At 37.7% G+C, this 19,662-nt stretch overlaps 1 protein-coding gene across 2 annotated transcripts in view; it reads right to left on the bottom strand.

The window, feature by feature from the left end:
• Window positions 1-19,662, bottom strand: part of C4H8orf88 (chromosome 4 C8orf88 homolog) — a 61,124-nt gene that overhangs the window by 37,394 nt on the left and 4,068 nt on the right. Inside the window, exons 2-4 of one of the 2 annotated variants that reach the window (XM_021089134.1) lie at window positions 18,092-18,190; window positions 15,166-15,239; window positions 10,996-11,045 (exon numbers count right to left, since the gene is read on the bottom strand). In XM_021089134.1, coding sequence (XP_020944793.1) covers window positions 10,996-11,045; window positions 15,166-15,239; window positions 18,092-18,164 — 197 coding nt within the window. In that variant the 5' untranslated portion in view covers window positions 18,165-18,190. The remainder of the gene's footprint in view (window positions 1-10,995; window positions 11,046-15,165; window positions 15,240-18,091; window positions 18,191-19,662) is intronic. The other variant, XM_021089133.1, reaches the window with a different exon arrangement.

Below are 19,662 nucleotides of genomic sequence, written 5' to 3'. Positions count from 1 at the left end.
TTTAGGAGGCCAAGTAATAATTATGTTGCATTGCAAAAAACAAGGAAAATAGTTTTTGGATGATTCCCCATTTTCATTTAACTGTAACCTTATGCTAGAGCTGCAGACTTACTGGAGCAGGCAGATTAACCTCCTGGGGAAATAACATAAGTTCCCAGCTCCTGCTGGTGGCCCCAACCTGTGCCAGAAGAGCTGGCAGCACTGCCCATTCCCCAGGAGAGCAGTAATCTGCTCAATCAGGAAAAGCACAGGCGCCTCAGCTGCACCCAGAAGCTCTGCAGGGGCTCATGCTAGCAGCACCCAATCTGCAGAAAAAAGAGCCAAGAGAGGGCTGCTGGTGCCCACTCCTTGCCAGAGCAGCAGGCTGCCCAAGTGGAGAAAAGCACAAGATACAAGGCCCCTACCAGTGGCTGTGCAAAGGCCCACATCAGTGGCACTCATTCCAAACCAAAGAGCTATGTGAGGCCCATTAACCCACATTCCAATCCTCTGTGTCTACAGAGAGCACACCTATCAGCAGCCAGGCAGGGGGAGGGACCACCAGAAACATCCATCCTTTCAGCTACGGAAAGAGCCTTTTAGCAACAGTTAGGGAGAAGGCCCCCAAAGACACCACAAGACTACAAAGAAGCAGCTTCCAGACAAAGGAATAAGACAAAATCACACACACACACACCAAAAAAAAAAAAAAAAATTAAATGATGAGGAGAAAGCCAATCTACCTGATTATCTTTACTATTGGAGTGATGATAGTAAAGATAATCTAAGATCTTGGGAAAAGAATGGAGACACAAATTGAGAATTTAAAAGAAATGTTTAACAAAGAGCTAGAGGATTTAAAGAGTACGATGAATATCAGAATAGCTGAAATTAAAAATAATACAAAAGGAACCAATAGCAGGTTAACAGAGGCAGAAGAATGAATAAGTGAGGTGGAAGACAGGGTGGTGGAAATCACTGCTACATAAAAGAGTAATGAAGAAAGAATGAAAAAACTAGGAGAGTTGAAGAGACCTCTGGGACAACACTAAATGTACCAACATTCACATCATAGCAGCTCCAGAAGAAGAGAGAGAAAGGGCCAGAGAAAATATTTGGAGAGATTATAGCTGAAAATTTCCCCAATGTGGAAAGGAAACACTCACTCAAGTGGAGGATGCACAGAGAATTCCATACAAAATAAACCCATGAAGAAACACAGCAAGACACATACAAATCAAACAGACAAAAATTAAGTTCAAAGAAAAAATATTAAAGGCCACAAGGGAAAAACAACGAATAACACACAAGGGAACCCCCTTAAGGATAACAGCTGATTTTTCAGCATAAACTCTACAAGCCAGAAGGGAGTGGCAAGATATATTTGAGGTGATGAAGAGGAGGAAACTAGAACCAAGAATACTCTACCCAAGGAGTTCCTGTTGTGGTTCAGTGGTTAACGAATCCGACTAGGAACCATGGGGTTGCGGGTTCAATCCCTGGCCTTGCTCAGTGGGTTGGGGATCTGGCGTTGCCGTGAGCTGTGGTGTAGGTTGCAGACGCAGCTCAGATCCCACATTGCTGTGGCTCTGGTGTAGGCCAGGTGGCTACAGCTCCGTTTGGACCCCTAGCCTGGGAACCTCCATATGCCGTGGGAAGCGGCCCCAGATAAGGCAAAAAGACAAAACAAAAAAAAAGAATACTCTACCCAGCAAAGCTCTCATTCAGATTTTATGGAGAGATCAAAAGCTTTACAGACAACCAAAAGCCAAGAGAATTCAGCACCTCCAAACCAGCTCAACATCAACTACTAAAGGAACTTCTCTAAGCAGAAAAGGAAAAGCCACAATTAGAAAAAATAATATTAAAAATGAAAAAACTCACTGGTAAAGGCAAAGATAATTTAAAAGCAGGAAATCACCCATTGACAAATATGATATCAAAACTAGAAAGCATGAGGAGAAGTCAAATGTAGAACACTGAAAATGCATTTGAAAGGAGATCAGCAAGTAGAAACAATTCTGCCCACATACGGATTACTATAACAAAATGCAATGGGAGCCACAAATCAAATAATACACCAAAAAGAAAAAGCAAGCCAAATGTAACACTAAAGATGGTCAGCAGATCACAAAGAAGACAATAAAGAGAGGAAGGGAAGAAAAAAGACCCAAAATAGCAATCCAAAAAAATTAAGTAAGTGTCAGTAAGTACATGATTACCCTCAATTACACTGAATATAAACGGATTATATATTCCAACTAAAAGATACAGATTGGCTGAATGGATTAAAAAAAAAAGTCTATATATATGCTGCCTACAAGAGACCCACTTCATATCTAACAACACATATAGAGTGACAGTGAGGTGATGAAAGAAAATATTACATGGAAATGGAAATATAGAAAAGCAGGAGTAGCAATACTCAGATCAGACAAAACAGATTTTAAGATAAAGAAGGTCACAAGAGACAAAGAAGGACATTACATAATGACCAAAGGATCAATACAAGAAGAAGAAATAGCAATTTTAAATATATATGCACCCAACATAGGAGCACAACAATATATAAGGCAACTACTAACAGCCATAAAGGGAGAAATTGATAATAATAATAGTGGGGGACTTTAACACCACACTTACAGCAATGGACAGATCATCCAGACAGAAATTCAACAAGGAAACACAGGCCTTAAATGAATTACTAGACCAAATAGACTTAACTGATATCTATAGACCTTTTCACCCAAAGAAGCAGATTATACTTTTTTTTCAAGTACGCATGGAACATCCTCCAAGGTAGATCACATCTAGGGCCACAGATCAAGCCTTGGTAAATTTTTAAAAACTGAAATTATTTCAAGCGTTTTCTCTGATCAAAATGCTATGAGACTATAAATCAACCATAAGAAAAAAACAACAAAAAAACATAAACTCTTGGAAGCAAAACAATATGCCACTAAACAATGAACGGATCATTGAAGAAATCAAAGAGGAAATTAAAAGATATAGAGAGACAAAAGACAATGAAGATACAGTAATCCAAAACCTATGGGACATAGCAAAAGCAGTTCTTAGAGGGAAGTTTATATCAATACAATCTTATCTCAGGAAACAAGAAAAAACTCAAGTAAACAACCTAACCTTACACCTTACACATCCAGAGAAGAATAGACAAAGCCCAAAATTAGTAGAAGAAAAGAAATCATAAAGATTAGAGCAGAAATTAATAACATAGAGACAAAGAAAACAATTGAGAAGATCAATGAAACCAAAAGTTGGTTCTTTGAAATGATCAAGAAAATTGATAAACCTTTAGCCAGACTCATCAAGAAAAAAAAGAGAAGGTTCAAATCAATAAAATTAAAAATAAAAAAGGTGAAGTTACAACCAACACTGCAGAAATACAAAGAATCATGAGAGACCACTATGAGCAACTATATGCCAATAAAATGGACAACCTAGAAGAAATGGACAGATTCTTACAAAGGTACAATCTACCAAGACTGAACCAGGAAGAAATACAAACTATGAACCGACCAATCACAAGTGCTAAAACTGAAAATGTGATTTAAAAACTTGCAAAAAACACAAGTGGAAGACCTGATGGCTTCTCAGTGGAGTTCTACCAAACATTCAGAGAAGAGTTAACACCTCTTCTTCTGAAATTTTCCCCAAAATATTGCAGAGGAAGGAACACTGACAAGATCATTCTCTGAAGCCACCATCACCCTGATACCAAAACAAGACAAAGATATCACAAAAAAAGAAAATCATAGACCAATATCAGTGATGAACATAGATGCAAAAAATCCTCAACAAAATATCAGCCTAATGCATATAAATATATATTAAAAAGATCGTACACCATGGTCAAGTAGGATTTATCCCAGGGATGCAAGGATTCTTCAATATCCACAAATCGATGTGATACACTACATCAACAAATTGAAAAATAAAAACTGTATTATCATCTCAATAGATCCTGAAAAGCTTTTGACAAATTCAACACTCATTCCTGATAAAAACTCTCCAGAAAATGGGTAACACGAGCCATTTATGACATATAACAGCTAGTATCATTCTCAACAGAAAAAAAGCTGAAAGCATTTCCTCTAGGATCAGGAACAAGACAAGGATGTCCACTTTCACCAATGTTATTTAACATAGTTTTGGAAATCCTAGCCACGGCAATCAAAGAAAAAAAGAAATAAAAGGAATCCAAATGGGAATTTAAGAAGTATAACTACCATTGTTTGCAGACGACAAAATCCTAAGAAAATCCTAAGGTCACTACCAGAAAACTATTGGGATTCATCAATGAATTTGGTAAAGTTACAGGATACAAAATTAACACACAGAAATCAACTGCATTTCTATATACTCATAATGAAATATCAGAAATAGAAATTCAGGAAACCATCATACTTACCATCACATCAAAAAGAATAAAATACCTAGGAATGAATCTACCTAAAGTGACAAAAGACTTGTACATTGAAAACTATAAGACACTGACGAAAGAAATCAAAGACACAGATAGATGGAATGATATAGCATGATTTTGGTTATCAAATGACAATCCTGCCTAAGGTAATCTACAGATTCAATGCAATCCCTATCAAATTACCAATGATAATCTTTACAGAACTACAACAAAATATTTTAAAATTTGTATGGAACACAAAAGACGTCTAATAGCCAAAGCACTTTTGAAAAATCAGGCTTTCAACTTCAGACCCTACTACAAAGCTATAATCATCAAAACAATATGATACTGACACAAAAACAGATATATAGATCAATGGAACAGGAGAGAAAGCCCAGAAATAAACCCAAAAACCTAAGGTCAACTAATCTATGACAAAAGAGGCAAGAACATGCAGTGGAGTAAAGACATTCTCTTCAATAAATGGTGCTGGGAAAACTGGAAAGCTACACATAAAAAGAATGAAATTAGAACATTTTCTAACATCATACACAAAAATAAACTCAAAATGGATTAAACACCTAAATGCAAAGCCAGATATTATAAAACTCCTAGAGGAAAACTTGGGCATAATGCTCTTTGACATAAATCTCAGCAATATCTTGTTTGACCCACCTCCTAAAATAAAGACAATAAAAAAATAAACAACAACAAAAAAAAAACAATGAGACCTAATTAAATTTAAAAGCTTCTGCAGAGTAAAGGAAACCATTAAAAAAATGAAAAGATAATCCACAGAATGGGACAAAAATCTTTGCAAATGATTCAACCAACAAAGGTTTAATCCCCAAAATATACAATTCAACAACAAAAAAAACCAACAACCCAATCAAAAAATGGGCAGAAGACCTAAACAGACATTTCTCCAAAAAGATATACAGATGGCCAGCAGGCACGTGAAAAAATGCTCAACATCACTAATTACTAGAGAAATGCAAATCAAAACTACAATGAGGTACCACCTCACACCAGTTAGAGTGGCCATCATTAACAGATGAACAAACAACAAATGCTGGAGAGGATTTGGAGAAAAGGGAACCCTCCCTCACTGTTGGTGGGAATGTAAGTTGGTACAACCACTATGGAAACAGTATGGAAATACCTCAGAAAAGTAAATATAGAAGTAACACATGATCCAGCAATCCCACTCCTGGGTACACATCTGGACAAAACTTTCATTGCAAAAGAGACATGCACCCCTTATCTTCACCACAGCACTATTCACAATAGCCAAGGCACAGAAACAACCTAAATGCTCACTGATAAATGAATGGATTAGGAAGATGTGGTATATATATACAATGGAATACTATTCAGCCATAAAGAGGACAAAATAATGCCATTTGTAGCAACATGGATGGAACCAGACTCTCTTACTGAGTGAAGTAAGTCAGAAAGAGAAAAAGAGACACCATATGATATCACTTATGTATGGAGTCTAAAATATGGCACAAAAAACTTATCTACAAAACAGAAACAGGTCATGGACATGGAGGACAGACTTGTTTGCTGGTGCGAGGGTGAGGGAGTAGGATGGACTGGGAGTTTGGGGTTAGTAGATGCAAACCATTGCATTTGGAGTGGATAAGCAATGAGGCTGCTGTATATATCACAGGGAATTATACCTAATCACTTGTGATAGAACATGATGGAGGATAATGTGAGAAAAGGACTGTATACATATGATTAACTGGGTCATTTTGCTGTATAGCATAAATTGACAGAACATTGTAAATCAACTATAGGGAAAAAATTTGAAAAGTGAAAAAAATAATGGATTATATGTTTTCATTTACATGAAATTTTAGAACAGCTAAAACTAGTAGTTAAAGCAGATCAGCAGATCCTAGAGAAGGAGTGAGCACTGGAATTAGTGGAACTGGGGATGGTGAATTACTGTCTAAAGGAATAAAAGGCATTTTGGAGGAAGGTAAAAATGTTATATATCTTCATTGTGGCGTTGGTTACAGGCTTTACAATTTATCAAAACTTATTGAGCAAATGAGTTCATTTTACTGTATATAAAGTATACCTTAATAAAGTTGGTTTAAAAAACTACACAGCATTACAAAAAAGTTTATGTGTTATTTCTGACATAGGTTCTGGTATTTTTTTGCATTATAAATGAAGCAGTAGACAAAATTTTAAACTTAGAAGTAGATTTAATTAACTGATTTTATCTATAAAATGTGCAATGTTAATATATTCACTTTTACATATAAAATTTTTAAAAGGTCAAGGGTTCCAAGGAGTTATGAATAAGACTAAGACAGCATAAGTCTGTGAGGAAATAATATAGATTATTCTATGACTTGTACTTTACAATTGATCATCTATATTAAAAAACAGATTTCTATCTCATACCATAAAAATTTCAGGTAGACTATACACCTAAAAATAAAAGCTAAACTTTAAAAATTGTGGAAGAATATGTAAGAAAAATATTTTTTGATTTTAGGAATGGGAAGACTTCATAAACAATGACATAAAAAGTGACATCATAAAAAAAATTGATATGACTACATTAAGATTTTAAACTTTTGAAAAAAAAAAAAACAAAATAATTCTCACAGACCAAGAAAAATAGACAAATGATATAAACTGATTAATTCACAAAACAGAAAAACCAAATGGCCAAAATGAACATTAAAAGATGCTACACTCCAAAGTAATAAAGAATTAAAACAAACAAAAGGTACATTTCTCACCCATTAAACATGAAAAAAGAATGAAAGTCTGACAATAACAAGGTATGAACATAGAAAAAAAAAAAAAACAGACCTTCTTGCACTGCTTGTACAAATCACTTAGTGTATAGCAGTTCTACTCCAGTTTTAAACACACAGAACTTCTCAAACATGTATAAATATAACATATAGATGCTGTTTACTGTAGCATTTATTATAAAATAGAAACAAGCGTCATGGCCATTGACAAAAAATGAGACAAAAAATGTGGTATCTTAATATAAAGAGATTTTTCTGTATCAGCACATATTTAGATAAGAAAGTAGTAAAACGGTTACTTTTTTTTTTTTTTTTTTTGTCTTTTTGCCATTTCTTAGGCCACTCCCGCAGCATACGGAGGTTCCCAGGCTAGGGGTCTAACCAGAGCGGTAGCTGCCAGCCTACGCCAGAGCCACAGCAACGTGGGATCCGAGCCGCATCTGCGACCTACACCACAGCTCACAGCAATGCCAGATCCTTAACCCACTGAGCAAGGGAAGGGATCGAACCCGCAACCTCATGGTTCCTAGTCGATTCATTAACCACTGCACCACGACGGGAACTCCACAATGGTTACTTCTGATCAGAGGATAGGTGACTGGGGGATAGAGACTGGAAAAAAAACTTCACTAAATGCCATTTTGTATGTTTTGAATTTTCAATCTGTGACTGTTTTAGTCAAAAATTGTATTAAAAAAATTTATGTGAAAACATACGGCAAAACATACATAGATAATATGCTATTTATATAAAATTATAAAACAGTAAAAACAATTCTATTTGTTATAGCAAAAGTACTAATACCTTTCGGAAACAATAACAAATTGTGGACTATTATCTTTGGGAGGTGTAGAAAAGAAGTAGGATGGTGCAGGGACAGTGTTTTTAACTACATCTGTAAGGATTTTTCTTTAAAATTTTCTAAAACAAATATCGAAAAATATTTAGATTTAAAAATGGTGAGCACCTTCTCCCACAAACACATCAAAAAAACACATCTACATGTAAAATGACTCACACAGAACATCAACTGAATTCTGGCAGAATTACTTAAACCTCCAAAAAGGGCAAGACACTCTTGACCTAACTGGGTAGAACAAAAGGAAAAATGAGAGAGAGGAAAGGAATCAGGATGGGACTAGCATCCCTGAGAGGGAGCTGTGAAAGAGAAAAGGAACCCACATCCTGGGAAGCCACCTAACTGACGGAAAGATCAGCCGAGTCGGAGAGACCTCAAAGTCTCCAAGAAAAGTATAGCAGCTGGACTGAGGAGGGCAAAGCAAAGTTAGAGCCACACAGATCATCTGAACCACCGGCCCGGACACCAGAGCCTGAGATGCTCATGCGAGGGCTGGGTGCTGAGACTTAGGGTCTGGAGGTCAATCCTGGGGAGAGGACTGGGGTCGGCTGTGTAGAAACAGCCTAAGGGCTAGGGAGCAGTGTGCCACGGGTGGGGGAATGGTGTGGTATGGGCTGGGGAGTGGAACACCATGGCAGAGGGAACCCAGGAGAAGGTCCGGACCCGCAGGAGAGGCAAAGTGCCTTCGTTGGGCGAGAGGGGGTGGACCCTATATGTAACTTCCTGTGCATGAGCGTGCAAGAGAGACTGAGGCCTCTCAGAGGGCGGAGCGGTTCCGATGCAGGCTACAGGCAGCAAGAAGCCTCTCGCTTGGTTTACAGGAGACTGGGTACTTCCTGTGCAGGTCACTGCTGGCCAGGCACCTCTTGTGTGGGCTAAGGGCATCAAGGGGCTAAATGCGATGTGGTGCTTCTTGCATGATCCATAGGTGGCAAGGGACAGATCACGTAGGTTGTCTAGGAGGCTGAAGGGAGGAGTGGCCTGCCACCACTGGGGCCTGTGAAGGGCCCCACCTGTGGCCACAGTCACCTCAGGGGTTGAAAACAAAACAAAACAAAACAGGGCACTGCAACCAAGTACCATACGCTGTTGCTCTCACTCCCCTGGGAAGACACCCACCCTGCAGCTGCCACAGCCAAACGCTCCGGGCAGCACCCAGCCACACAATCACTGTCCCTTCCCAAGACCCTACAAATAGAAGCAGTTGGTACAGTACCTCCCGCATGGGCTAAGTGAGAAGGAGTGCTTCATGCATGATCTACAGGTGGCAGAGGCAAACCACTGCAGTTATCACTGATTCCAGAGGCAGTCATGGCCTGCTACCACCAGTAGACCCTGAAAAGGCACCACCTGCAGTTCCAATCACCTCAGAGGAGGGCACTGCAATCAAAAACTAGCTGTTGTAGCTCTCACTCCCCTAGGAACTCATGCACCCTACTGCTGCTACTGCCAAATGCTCTGGTCACCTTATAGATCTGCCTAGAGCTCATTACCACTTCCGAAGGCCCTGCAACTAGGAGCAGAATGTGCCAGCTTCCTGAAGGTCCTTGCTGCTGTTGAGAGCCCAGCAACCAGGCACTGACTGTTGGCCCTACCCATTGCCTCATGCTCCCTGAAAACACACTGAGCATCCTGGGGATAACAGCCTGCACACACTGAAGAGAGAGACAACAACTATTCAACTCCCAGACCAAAAATAAATAGTAATCCCTGCAAAAATACAAAGGGCTGCTCTTGAATAGAAGTAGCCTTAGGACACTACAGTTTGGATTCCCCAAACAAACAGAAAAAGAAAAAAAATAAACAAGACGAAGAAGCTCCAAATTTAAAAAAAAAAAAAAAAAAAACAGTAAGAAGAAATAGGGTGGAGGAAACCAGAATTGGAAAGCAATCACATAAATAAGCCAGCATATGATCTAAACATGAAGATGTTAAAACAAACATCAAAATCATACAATGGTGGGGAAGGAAAGTAAGAAAATATATATTCTCTTTTTTATTTTAATGATATTTGAGCCTATAGGACTTATCAGCCTAAAGCAATCAGATACAAAAAAGGGTTAACATACTGAAAAAAACAGGGCAACCACAAATGAAAACCGAACGTTATATTCACAAAAACTGAAAAGAAAAATACTCAAGCATAAAATAAGTGAAAACCATCCAACCAAAAAAAGAAAAGAGAAACATAGACTCAACTGGAAAACAAAGTTTGAAATGGCAATAAATACATATCTATCAATAATCACCTTAAATGTCAATGCACTTAATACTCTGCCACAGAGTGACAGATTGTATAAAAAAGAAAAAACCTTCAATCTGCTGTCTACAAGAGACTCACCTTAGGGCAAAGGACACAGATAGACTGAAAGTGAGCAGATGGGAAAAGATACTTCATGCCAATGGACAAGACAGGAAAGCAGGAGCTGCAGTACTCATATCAAACAAAATAGATTTTAAAACAAAGGCTATAAAGAAAGACAAAGAAGGACATTATTTAATGGTTAAAAGATCCATTCAAGAAGAAGATACTGCTGGAGATCCTATTGTGGCGCAGTGGTTAACAAATCCGACTAGGAACTATGAAGTTGCGGGTTTGATCCCTGGCCTTGCTCAGTGGGTTAAGGATCCAGCGTTGCCATGAGCTGTGGCGTAGGCTGAGACGTGATTGGATCCCGCGTTAATGTGGCTCTGGCAGAGGCAGGTGGCTACAGCTCCAATTAGACCCCTAGCCTGGGAACCTCCATATGCCATGGGAGCAGCCCAAAAAATGGCAAAAAAAAAAAAAAAAAGAAAGAAAAGAAAAGGAAGAGGATTACAATCGTCAATATATGTGCCCCAAATTGAGGAGCACCCAGATATATACCACAAATATTAACAGACATAAAAGGAGAAATTGATGGGAATATAATCATAGCAGGAGACTTTAACACCCCACTCACCATCCATGGACAGATCCTCTAGACAGAAAATCAGTAAGACAACAGAGATCCTAAAGGACACAATAGAAAAGTTAGACATATTTTACATTTTCAGGACATTACATCCAAAAAAATCAGAATACACATTCTTCTCAAGTGCCCATGGAACATTCTCAAGAACTGATCACATACTGGCACACAAAGCTAAACCTCAACAAATTTAGGAGCATAGAAATTATTTCAAGTATCTTCTCTGACCACGATGGCATGAAACTAGGTATCAACCATAGGAAAAGAAATGAGCATAAAACCTACTACATGGAGACTAAACAGCATGCTACTAAAAAACCACTGTGTCAATGAGGAAATCAAGAAGGAAATTAAAAAGTACCTAGAGACAAATGAAGACACAACCTCTCAAAATCTGTGGGATGATGCAAAAGCAGTGCTCAGAGGGAAGTTCATGGCAATACAGGCCTTCCTCAAAAAAGAAGAAAAAGCTCAAATCGACAACCAACCCAACACCTAAATGAATTGGAAAAAGAAGAACAACAACAACAACAAAAAAACCTAAAGTCAGCAGAAGGAAGGAAATCATAATGAACAAAGAGGAAAACAATAAAATAGAGATTCAAAAAACAATTAGAAGAACTCCATAAATCCAAGAGCTGGTTCTTTGAAAAGGTAAACAAAATTGAAAAACCTCTGGCTAGACTCACCAAGAAGAGGAGAGGAAAAACCCAAATAAACAAAATCAGAAACGAAAAAGGAGAAATCACAACTGACACGCAGAAATACAAAAAGCAGTAAGAGAATACTATGAACAACTATATGCCAACAAATTTGACAACCTAGAAGAAATGGACAACTTTCTAGAGACTTACAGCCTGCCAAAACTGAGCCGAGAAGAAACAGATCAACTGAACAGACCAATCACTAGAAATGAAATTGAATGTGTCATAAAAACACTCCCTACAAATAAAAGCCCAGGACCAGATGGCTTCACAGGCGAATTCTACCAAACATACATAGAGGATCTGGTGCACATCCTCCTTAAACTCTTTCAAAAGGTTGAAGAAGAAGGAACACTCCCAAAGACATTCTATGACTCCACCATCACCCGAATTCCAAAACCAGACAAAGATACCACCAAAAAAGAAAACTATCTACCAATACCCTTGATGAATATAGATGCAAAAATTCTCAACAAGATCTTAGCCAACCGAATCCAACAACATATCAAAATGATCATACACCACGACCAGCTGGGATTCATCCCAGGTGCACAAGGATGGTTCTACATATGCAAATCAATCAATGTCATATACCACATTAACAAAAGAAAAGTCGAAGACCATATGACCACCTCAATAGATGCAGAAAAAGCATTTGACAGAGTCCAACATCCGTTCATGATAAAAACTCTGGCCAAAGTGGGTATAGAGGGAACATACCTTCACATAATCAAAGCCATTTATGACAAACCCACAGCAAATATAATACTCAGTGGAGAAAAGCTGAAAGCCTTCCCACTAGAATGTGGAACAAGACAAGGACGCCCACTCTCAGCACTCTTATTCAACATAGTACTGGAAGTCCTAGCCACAGCAGTCAGACACACAAAAGAAATAAAAGGCATCCAAATAGGAAGAGAAGAGGTCAAACTGTCACTGTATGCAGAGGACCTGATACTATATATAGAAAACCCTAGGGACTCAACCCCCAAACTACTCAAACTGATCAATGAATTCAGCAAAGTAGCAGGATACAAGATTAACATTCAGAAATCAGTTGCTTTTCTGTATACTAACAACAAAATATTAGAAAAGGAATACAAAAATACAATACCTTTTAAACATGCACCCCAAAAAAATCAAATACCTGGGACTACACCTGACCAAGGAGGTAAAGGACTTATATGCAGAGAAGTATAAAACATTAATCAAGGAAATTAAAGAAGATGTAAAGCAATGGAAAGACAGTCCATGCTCCTGGGTTGGAAAAAGTAATATTGTAAAAATGGCCATACTACCCAAAGCAATCTACAGACTCAATGCAATCCCTATCAAATTACCCATGTCAGTGTTCACAGAACTAGAACAAACAATCCAACAATGTATATGGAACCACGAAAGACCCAGAATTGCCAAAGCAATCCTGAGGAACAAAAACCAAGCAGGAGGCATAACTCTCCCAGACTTCAGGCAATACTACAAAGCCACAGTCATCAAGACAGTGTGGTACTGGTACCAAAACAGACAGACAGACCAATGGAAGAGAATAGAGAACCCAGAAACAAACCCAGACACCTATGGTCAATTAATCTTTGACAAAGGAGGCAAGAACATAACATGGGAAAAAGACACTTTATTCAGCAAGCATTGCTGGGAAACCTGAACAGCTGCATGCAAATCAATGAAGCTGGAACACACCCTCACACCATGCACGAAAATAAACTCAAAGTGGCTAAAAGACTTAAATCTAAGACAACACACCATCAAACTCCTCGAAGAGAACATAGGCAAAACATTCTCTGACATCAACCTCATGAATATTTTCTCAGGTCAGTCTCCCAAGGCAACAGAAATAAGAGCAAAAAGAAACCAATGAGACCTAATCAAACTGACAAGCTTTTGCACAGCAAGGGAAACCAAAAAGAAAAAAAAAAAAAAAAGGACAACTTACAGAATGGGAGAAAAGAGTTTCAAACGATGCAACAGACAAGGTCTTAATCTCCAGGATACACAATCAACTTATACAACCCAACAGCAAAAAAGCCAACCGCCCAATGGAAAAATGGGCAAAAGACCTGAATAGACCATTCTCTAAGGAAGTTATACAGATGGCCAAAAAGCACATGAAAAAATGCTCAACATCCCTGATTATTAGAGAAATGCAAATCAAAACTTCCACAAGATACCACTTCACACCAGTCAGAATGGCCATCATTAATAAGTCCACAAAGAATGAATGCTGGAGGGGGGTGTGGAGAAAAGGGAACCCTCCTGCACTGTTGCTGGGAATGTAAGCTGGTACAACCACTATGTGGGACAATATGGAGGTACCTTAAAATCTATACATAGAACTACCATATGACCCAGCAATCCCACTCTTCGGCATATATCTGGACAAAACTTCCTTTTTTTTTTTTCCTTTTTGCCTTTTCTAGGGCTGTTCCCGCAGCATATGGAGGTTCCCAGGCTAGGGGTCGAATTGGAGCTGTAGCCACCAGTCTACGCCAGAGCCACAGCAACACGGGATCCAAGCCGCCTCTGCAACCTACACCACAGGTTACAGTACAGCACCGGATCCTTAATCCACTGAGCAAGGCCAGGGATCGAACCTGCAACCTCATGGCTCCTAGTCATATTCATTAACCACTGCACCACGACAAGAACTCCTGGACAAAACTTTCTTTAAAAATACAGATGCACCCTCATGTTCACTGCAGCACTATTCACAATAGCCAAGACATGGAAACAACCCAAATGTCCATTGACAGATGACTGGATTAGGAAGATGTGGTATATATACCAATGGAGTCCTACTCAGCCATAAAATAAACAAAATAATGCTATTTGCAGCAACATGGATGGAACTAGAGACTCGTACTGAGTGAAATAATTCAGAAAGAGAAAGACAAATACCATATGATATCACTTATATCTGGAATCTAATATATGGCACAAAGGAAGCTTTCTACAGAAAAGAAAATCAGGGACTTGGAGAAAAGACTTGTGGTTGCCAAGGGGGAGGGGGAGGGAGTGGGATGGATTGGGAATTTGGGGTTAATAGATACAGACTATTGCCTTTGGAATGGATAAGCAATGAGATACTGCTGTATAGCACTGGGAACTGTATCTAGTCACTTATGATGGAGCATGATAATGTGAGAAAAAAGAATCTATACATGTATGTGTAACTGGCACCATGCTGTACAGTAGAAAATTAACAGAACACTATAAACCAGGTATAATGAAAAAAATAAAAATCATAGTAAAAATAAAAAAATAAGAAAAATAAAAATGGGTATAATGAGTATTTATTCTAATATATGCTTGAAATATATCTTAACTTTTTCAAAAGCATATAAAGCACTTAGTACAGTATGTGGCACACAATAGCATGATACTAACAAGTGTAACTCTCCTATTTTTAATGCTTCGTTTTATTATAACTTCGAAGACTTACTCTGCTAACTCCACTTTGTAAGCACTGAGTGTTGCATGTATATTCATTCTGAAAGTTAAATGGGAATACTGCTCCTGTAAGGAAAGGAAAAAAGAAACTACTTTAAATATCCATTAATTCAATAAATGATATAATGTCACTTACATTATATATACCTTAAGTATCCAGGATATTCTAGGAACTGTTTTTAAATGTTTCCTGATAATTCATTTACTCAACACAATGAAATGTCAGCCACCATGTTAGGGGATGGGTTTGTAAGCATAAAAAATAGTTTCGAACTAAATGAGTTCATGGCCTATTTTTAAAAACAACCCCATAAATAATGACTATAATAAAAATAAGTATACGAGAGCTAGAAAGAAGATACCATGGGAGAGTAGAGTGGGCTTTGGGGTATTAGTGAAGGTTTCACAAAGAAAAATAGTTCAATCTGGGTCATAAAGAAAAAGTAGATTGCTTGGGGATGAGAGTTGGTCAGGGAGTACAGAAGTATGTTGAGAAAGGCCTAAAGTTAATTTATGATTTACTTAACTTTTCTACTTAATAAACCCCTCCCCCTGTCCAGGTCTTAAGAAGCCGTAATTAAATGAGAGATAAGGGCAACCAGCCCACTCTCATCCCTGTAGTAGCCTTTGAGGGAAAGGATCAGTGAAAAACTTAATCCGTACAAATGAGGAAGGGAGGAGACTGGCCATAGAAAAGAGTAGCTCCCAATGGTTTTATTTCCTTCCCTTAGGATAAAATCTGAGACTTGCCCTATACAATTGCTTCTTCAGTGCACCAGAAAGATATGGTGTTGGCACTGCTAAGCTTTGGTCCACAAGTTACCTTAATATCATTAATTTCCTTAACTGTCTGTCCAAAGTCACAGCCATCTTCAGAGGACACATGACCAAAGTAGACATAACCTTCCTTGTAGGAACCAAAGATGGGAGAACAAATGGAGGACTAAAGAACTGTGTCATTTCTGTCGTTCCTGCTTAATCTTTGCACCCAATAAAAAATAATAATAAAAAGGCAATTTTTTGCTTTTTCCAAGTAGCTATTTAGGTGAATACACGAACTAAAAAGAATCTGAATGTTTCACATTTTATGTATATATATGTATATGTATTATATATGAGTATATACATAACAAGAAATGAAAGGCATAAAAAGGTTAACATTCTAATTTACGAATTAAATACCAAGCATTTCAAGAATTTGTACAAAAGATTAGTTTTATGGACAAAAGAAAATATTTTAATTTTAGAAATTTTAATTTAGATTTCCTAAAAAATTAGATTTTATGTTCCAGCTCAAGCATAGCCCTAATCTGTAAGTGTTGCTTTATACTAATTTTTTCAATTAGGAATATTTTTATAAAGGTTAATGCTCGCTACAGCGTGACTATTCTGCAAAAATCATAATCACCAGACACAATTTGTATTGTGAGTATTATTCTGAGCAGAAGCCAACTATCAACCGTGAAAATGAGACATAAAAAAATATACAGGGAGTTCTCATCGTGGCAGAGCAGAAATAAATCCAACTAGGAACCATGAGGTTGTGGGTTCAATCCCTGGCCTCACTCAGTGGGTTAAGGATCTGTCATTGCAGTGAGCTGTGGTATAAGTCACAGATGCAGCTTGGATCTGGTGTTGCTGTGGCTGTGGTGTAGGCCTGCAGCTGTAGCTCTGAATCAAAGCCTAACCTGAGATCCTCCATATGCCGTGGGTGAGGCCTTAAAAAGATAAAAAGACAAAAAAAAAAAATATATATATATATATATGTATATATATATACATACACACACACACACACAAATTGCTCTCAGACTAGAACTATGCTTCCCATTTCTGTTGGTCTGGTAGACTACGGATTAGTAGACCATTTGAATATTCTTTTATTGCAAATCAAAATCACAATGAGGTTATCACCTCACGCTGGTCAGAATGGCTGTCATCATAAAGCCTACAAACAGGAGTTCCTTCTGTGGAGCAATGGGATTGGCAGCATCTTGGGAGTGCTGGGACACAGGTTCAATGCCCGGCCTGGCACAGTGGGTTAAGGATCAGCACTGCCGCAGCTGTGGCCTAGGTGGCAACTGCAGCTTGGATCTGATCCCTGGCCCAGGAACAAAAAAAAAAAAAAAAGTCTACAAATAATAAATGCTGGTGCAGGTTGGAGAAAATGGAACTCTATTCACTGTCGGTGAGAATGAAAATTGTATAGCCACTATCGAAAATACCACTATGAAAAACAGTATGGGCATGCCTTAAAAAACTAAAAATAGAGTTACCATAGAACCCAACAATCCCACTCCTGGTTATATATCCGGAAAAGACAAAAACTCTAATTCAAAAAGATAATGCACAATTTACAATAGCCAAGACAATGGAAACAATCCAAGTGCCCATCAATAGGCAACTGGCTTAAGATATGTTATACATACACAATGGAATATTACTCAGCCATTAAAAAGCACAAAATATTGCCACTGCAGCAACAAGGAGGGACCTAGAGAATGTTATACTTAGTGAAGTAAGTCAATACAGAGAAAGACAATACAATAGCATGTCATACAAACTATATATCACACACAAACTACTATACATAAAACAGATTAGCAACAAGGATTTGCTATATAACACAATTAACTATATTCAATATCTTATAATAACCTGTGATGGAAAATTATGTACAGATAACTGAATCACTGCTGTAAACCTGAAACTAACATAATATTAAAAATAAATTATACTTCAATTTTTTAAAAAAAGAATCTTTCTGGTAATGCTTTTAAATTCTTTAGAGATCACTGGTTTTTAAATCTCCACCATAAACAATTCATATAATATTATTTATGTATTATTCAGCCTTTGAAGTACTAATTATCCACTAACTTATTAATATTCTTAAAAGTGTACCCTAGATTACTCACCAGGGGGAGAAGTCAGATGACGAACAGGTCTTGCTGGTTGAAGTGGTTTACCAATCAATTTTTTGGTTTCCATTATCACAAAGACCTTGAGATTCCATACTTTAGAAGGGAAAAATACATTTTATCTTCTGGACAAGATAATCTATTTGTTGAGTACATATACAAATAACCATGACATTCATTTGAAGATAACTATTACTTAAGATGGAATACACAAACACAAAAGTACAGTGTCTGATACACAGATGTTCAATAAATTGTTGAATTCATAAATTTATTCTATTTCACCATTTATCTGTACATTCAAGTATTCTGTCCAGAATTCCCTCACTCTCCCTGCTGCTCTTCTCCCAAATTTCTATTCATCCTCAAGACCAAGGTCAAGTTCTTGCTACTTCCTTGGAAAGTAGCCTCATGTCCCAACACTAACATTAAATAAAAGTTCATATGAAGTTCTTTAGTTTCCAACAAATAGTTGACGGTAAAATAACAATAATAGTAATGATAAAAATTTTATTTCTTCCTCCACCAGTCCATACTGCATTTTTCTTATTAATTTTTCTAAAAATGTATCCTATAAAGTCTATTACATGTCTAATTGATTAGACTGAATTAGCTGAAGCCAAAAAAAACTACACTTTATTTTTGTATCTTAGTAGTTTTACTAAATAAATATATAAACTTAAATACCTCCTTTTTAATGAAAATATGATGCTGAATGGATCAAAAGTGTTCCAAATTTTGATGCCTATCAAGACAAAGTCAAAAGTAAAACTCCATCTGAATTTGCACCTGCTCAGCCAGAAACTCACTGTAAACATAAGGTCTTGACTTGACGTTAGTCTAAGTGACTGTGTCCTTAAGTATAAAATAGGGTTAATAACTTTCTTTTAGCTCAAAAGAAATGCTTTCCTCTTTGAACATATTTAAATGTTAAAAATCATAAATTTATAAACAACCTCTCAAAGTCAGCAATGACAACTAAACACAAAATATTTTTTCCTATATTTTGAAGACAAGCACCCAAGTACTCCAAGTTAACACCTATCTACCTTCTTAATGTCTATGTAACCGGTATTTCAACATGGTGATTAATAATCTTCTAAACAAAACTAATACTGTTTATACTTGTTGGCATTACAACTGTGATATAACAGGAAACAAAAAAAAAAAGGGAGTTCCCGTCGTGGCGCAGTGGTTAACGAATCCGACTAGGAACCATGAGGTTGCGGGTTCGGTCCCTGCCCTTGCTCAGTGGGTTAACGATCCGGCGTTGCCGTGAGCTGTGGTGTAGGTTGCAGACGTGGCTCAGATCCCGCGTTGCTGTGGCTCTGGCGTAAGCTGGTGGCTCCAGCTCCGATTCGACCCCTAGCCCGGGAAGCTCCATATGCCGCGGGAGCGGCCCAAAGAAATAGCAAAGACAAAAAAAAAAAAGTTATAAGCATATGTAGCAAAAAAAAACGCACTTCAAATATTTATTGAGAAATCAACCATGCACAATTATACCACCAAAATCAGAAATCATGAGAAGAGGTGGGTACAAATGCAGGACACCTGAAATGAACTTGCAA

Source organism: Sus scrofa, chromosome 4 (assembly GCF_000003025.6).
Source record: "Sus scrofa isolate TJ Tabasco breed Duroc chromosome 4, Sscrofa11.1, whole genome shotgun sequence".
In the NCBI taxonomy this organism is placed as follows: Eukaryota; Metazoa; Chordata; class Mammalia; order Artiodactyla; family Suidae; genus Sus; species Sus scrofa.
This window is presented reverse-complemented; position numbering and strand designations above follow the sequence as displayed.